Source organism: Berghia stephanieae, chromosome 3, assembly GCF_034508935.2.
Source record: "Berghia stephanieae isolate SIO BIC M18660-M18661 chromosome 3, UCSD_Bste_1.3, whole genome shotgun sequence".
In the NCBI taxonomy this organism is placed as follows: Eukaryota; Metazoa; Mollusca; class Gastropoda; order Nudibranchia; family Aeolidiidae; genus Berghia; species Berghia stephanieae.
In genome coordinates, this window is record NC_088362.1 from 52,640,139 (window position 1) to 52,645,138 (window position 5,000).

The 5,000-nt window shown below is 37.7% G+C and overlaps 1 protein-coding gene across 7 annotated transcripts in view; it reads right to left on the bottom strand.

Annotated features, from left to right (window-relative positions):
- Nucleotides 1-5,000, bottom strand: part of LOC144967978 (suppressor of lurcher protein 1-like) — a 292,853-nt gene that overhangs the window by 96,651 nt on the left and 191,202 nt on the right. For 6 of the 7 annotated variants that reach the window (XM_078905820.1, XM_078905814.1, XM_078905818.1 and 3 more), the window contains one exon: nt 2,759-2,844. In XM_078905820.1, the coding sequence (XP_078761946.1) occupies nt 2,759-2,844 (86 nt within the window). Of the gene's footprint in view, nt 1-2,758; nt 2,971-5,000 lie in introns of those variants that run through there. The other variant, XM_078905817.1, reaches the window with a different exon arrangement.

The following is a 5,000-nucleotide window of genomic DNA, read 5'->3' on the forward strand; positions in this document are numbered from 1 at the left end:
GTTGATGTGGCTTATTAAACTTATAGTTCTAAAATTTTCGCATCTGACTGCACCTGCTTTCTTTGGTATTGCTATGAAAATAGAGTTACAGAGATCTTCTGGAATTTTCCCAGTGTTGTATATATTGTTGAATAATATGTGAAGTTCATCAATTGCTAGATCTCCTAGGCTTTTTAATACCTCTACAGATATTTCATCAGGGCCTGTTGCTTTACCATCCCTCATTCGTTCCATGGCATGTTCAATTTCACTTTTGGTGATGTTTGGTCCGCTTAATGGTTCTTTGAATTTCAATGGTGGTTCATTTCTATTTGGATCATTGTACAGTTCGCCTATGTATTCTACCATCGGCTTTCTATATGTTGTTCTTCAAATAGCAGTTCCCCTTGTTTGTTTTGGATACAACTTCCTGCTGCTTTGTTTTTCCTTTTCCCTGATAGTTCTTTTATTCTTTGGTGAGCTTGGTGGGGGTTGGGTTTGTATTCTCTTTCGATTTCGCAGCATTTCCAGTCTAGATAGTTCTCGTGTGCCTCGATGCATTTGGATTTAATGTGGTTGTTCAATGTTTGGTATTCTGCTGACCCTCTGTTGCTTTTTCGTCTTTCTTCAAATAGGTTTAGAATTTCATTTGTCATCCATTCCTTTTTGCTGTTTATTTGAGCTATTGGTAAATGCTTTTCTGCAGTTGCTTTGACACACTTTTGGAATATATCAAATTGTTTTTCACATTTTTCATTATCAGGTTCACTTTGGCTTTGTATCATGAGTGCATTTTCAAATTCTTCTCTCATTTTTGTTTGTATGCCATTGTCTTTGCATAACCTGTAATCCCTCTTTATTCTACCAGCTGTTCTCTGAATAGCTTTAAACTTTATCCTTACTGTACAAACAACTGGGACATGGTCACTGTCTACATCGGCGCCTGGGTAGGTTTTGCAATTTAATATGCCATTTCTGAATCTTGATGATACTGCTATAAAGTCTATCTGGTTCCTTGCTCTGTCCCCTGGTGATTGCCATGTCCAGGTTCTTCTTGGGTGTTGTTGAAACCAGGTGTTTGAAATCATTAATTTATTTGTTCTACACCAATCTGCCCTGATGTTTCCTCGTTCATTTCTGTCTCCGAGTCCATGTGGTCCGATTATGTCACCATCTCTGCCTCTGCCAATCTTAGCATTTAGGTCCCCCATTACCATAAGGACTTCTTGTGATTTACACATTCGTTTTGCTTTGTCTAGTGAATGGTAAAACTCTGTCATTTCTATATCTGTCGCCTCTTCTGTTGGTGCATAAACTTGAATAATATTGGTGTCAACTACAGGTCCTCTTAGCTTAACCAACAAAACTCTGTCTGAGATTGCTACGTGCCCTTTGTAAAATTTGGTTGATTGTTGGTCTAAGATCATCCCTACTCCTTTTTGGAAAGAGGTTCCACCACTCCATATGATCTTATATGTCGTGTTGTTTTCTTGTTTTGACATGGTTCCCTGCTCTTTCCATCTCATCTCTGCCAGGCCAAGAATATTTATTTGGAGCCGTTTCATTTCTTTTAGAATGTTGTTTAGTTTTCCTTTTTGGGCACAGGTCCTGACATTCCATGTCCCAATTTTGGTTTTGTCACATTTGTTAAATTTATTTCGCCTAGTAACTGGCTGACGGTTCGGTGTGACCTGACGAACATCACGCTCCCAACGAGCGAGGCAGCAGTCTTCCGTGAAAACATGCTCCCCTTTACGCTGTCACCGTTTAACTTTTTGGACTTATTGATGCAGTTAACTCGGCAAAGTTACAAGAATGGTTTGCCATTGCCTATTCTTGTCGCCCTCTGCAGTTGGCCAGCTTGACCTGTTACCGTTCGACACCACGAGGAGGTTGCAGTAGGGCTTGATGATGATCTATCTTTGCAGACTTGGCATCATCCATTTGTCGAACAGGGAGAGAGTTAAACGCCCTCAATAAACAAGGTTATATTGTTTATATAGAGATGGGTATCTGAATATAATATATAAAGGCAGGTAAAAAAGTTATTGATAGCTTGAAAGATAGACAACACTATTGATATAGATAAATGAAGAGACGCGTATAATTTACATATATATATATATATATATATATATATATATATATATATATATATATTGTAGAGTGGGAGAAAGAGGAGGAGAGAAGAGAGAGAGAGAGAGAGGAGAGAGAGAGAGAGAGAGAGAGAGAGAGAGGGAGAGAGAGAGAGAGAGAGGGAGAGAGAGAAAGAAATAGAGATAAATGTATATAAAGATAGATAGATAAAAAAATAGATAAATAAATAGATAGATAGACAGACAGAGAGATATAGATGGATAGATAGGATAGATAGATAGATAGATAGATAGATAGATAGATAGATAGATAGATAGATAGATAGATAGATAGATAGATAGATAGATAGATTTGTTAAAAAATAAATTTATAGAGAGAAATATATAGAGCGAGAGGTTGGGGAAAGAGAAAAGGAGAGAGAGAGAGAGAGAGAGAGAGAGAGAGAGAAGAGAGAGAAAGAAAGAGAGAGAGAGAGAGAGAGAGAGAGAGAGAGAGAGAAAGAGGGAAAGAGAGAGAAAGAGCGCGTGTGTTTGAGGGACAGAAAGAGATAGAGAAAGAGGGGGGGGGGGGGGTGAGACTGCTGAGAAACAGCCAGACAGATAAATACAGATACATAGATAAGTAGAACGACAGTCCGAAAAGTATAATAGATAGTATAATACATTGACAGTATTGTACTCACCATGCTGTGTTAACACATCCGTGATGAAGCATCCTAAGACCAGTAGGAGGGAACATAACATTGACTGCAAACTCGTCATCCTCGACCTGAAGTAAAAAAAAAATATAAAAAAAATAACAATAACAAAAAGCGTTAAAACAATGAATGGCTAACCTTAAATCATCAAATAACATTTAATAACTATAATACCAATGAAAATGTTGTATTCTGAAAAACACGTACCTATTTAAAATTTTGGCCAGAAAACTGATCCTTCAAACATCGATTAAAATTACTCTCACCCCTCCACCTCCTTCTTCCCCCCGCCCTCACCCCGAAAAAAAACCCTCTCAAACCTGGGAATCTTTCTTTCTTTATTTTCTTTTTAAAAGAAATAAAAGGCAAATGAGTGTCAACAAATAGAAATTATCCCAAAGTTTCCTATTTCAGATAGAACGTCACTCAGCTCTTCCTTATTGTATTTCGCCAGCCATTGTTATGAGAAGTTCTCATTAAATTGTATGAATCAGACTATAGATAGAATGCGCTTGGCCAAGGAGTTCACAACATTGCCATCCGGAAGTATAACGGACCAACACACAAACTCTGTGTAACCATGAACTTATATAGTCTGGTTAATACAGTTTAGTGAGAACAACTCACAAACGCGGATGGCGAAAACAATAACAAAGGCCTGAGTGACGTCATCTGCATACTATCTATAAAAGTTCATGGTTACACAGAGTTTTGTGTTGGTCCGTTTTACTTCCGGATGGCAATGTTGTGAACTCCTTGGCCAAGCGCATTCTATCTATAGATATCTGATGATGTGCGCTTGGCTAAGAAACTCACAACATTGCCATCTGGAAATATAACGGACCAACACACAAAACTAGGTAACCTTGAGCGATTATAGTCTGGTTAATACAAATTAGTGAGAATTATTCATAAACGTGGATGGCAAAAAACAGTAACAAAGACCTGAGTAACGTCAACTTCGTTCTATCTAAAAACGTTAAGGTGACACATTGCTTTGTGTGTTGGTACGTTATATCCGGCTGGCGGATGTTATGAGTATTCTAAATAAACGCAATGCATTTCCAGTGCCTCAGCCCTCTCCGGCTCATAAATGATGCTGTGAGAGGAAGGGCCAAATAATATGCAGTTTCCGTTATCAATCCATGCAACAATGCATATTTTTGTTTGTTTTGTATGTGTGTATCCATGCATTTTTATCTGCGACACGCTTGGAGGTTATATATTCCTACGCCTCGGATGTTGAAATATTATTGATCAAGAACTTCCGCTAATTGAGAATATCCGATGACACAGAAAGTCTTTTACACAGGGTCGTCCCGATTATTTCCTCTACTGACTCCGATATGATCTAAGCATAATGGACGATAGGATGGTTCAAAAGTAAACAAGTCACAAGGAGGACGCCTCACTTGATAAGAGTGCATTGTTTGTTTTTTTAATGCAATTTTATGACCGTTAGATGGGCGAAGTGGCCGAGTGGTAAGGCATTGCACTGTGACCCGGAATGTCCTGGGTTCGAGCCCCGCTTCAGGCACTTTCGTTTTGTTTCCTTGTGCAAGATTATTAACCCCAAATTTGCTCACTTGGACAATTTGGGTGATTCCTATTGACATCAGACATCTTGTTTGATGAATTATCTATATCTATCTTTCGTGGAATGCCTAGGCGACGATATCTTATGATGTCGTGGAGGAAGGGCATAATTTTTTGATTTATTTTATGACTGTTATCAGGAATGACATAAGCCATTGAGCTGAAAGACCGATTACACGCAGGCCTTTCCTCGAGGTCAATAAATCTTGTCGGGGGTGAACATAACACTGAAAATTGAATTTTAGTATAAACATTGTATCATTTTTTATCATATCGAATGTTTCTATGTAGACTGATTAACCCTCTCCTTACCACCTGCAGCATTTTATACGTTACAATATACATTTTTCTTATTCAGATTTATTTTTTACATCACAAACTTTAAAGAATGATCTTTGTTTAATTAATAAGAAAATAAAGTTGTTTTGTAGAGAGCTTGTTTGAGTTTTAAAAATCAATTTTTCTGCTGGGTAAGCCTGGCATTTTGGGAAAATACTGATAATAACCGGTAAGGAGAGAATTAAAATAGTTTCTCTTGAACTTAAAAAAAAAAGAATATTGTACTCGTGGTCATTTTGTCTTTAATAATTATCATAATTGGATTCAATAGTCTGATGTCACGTCGCCCAGC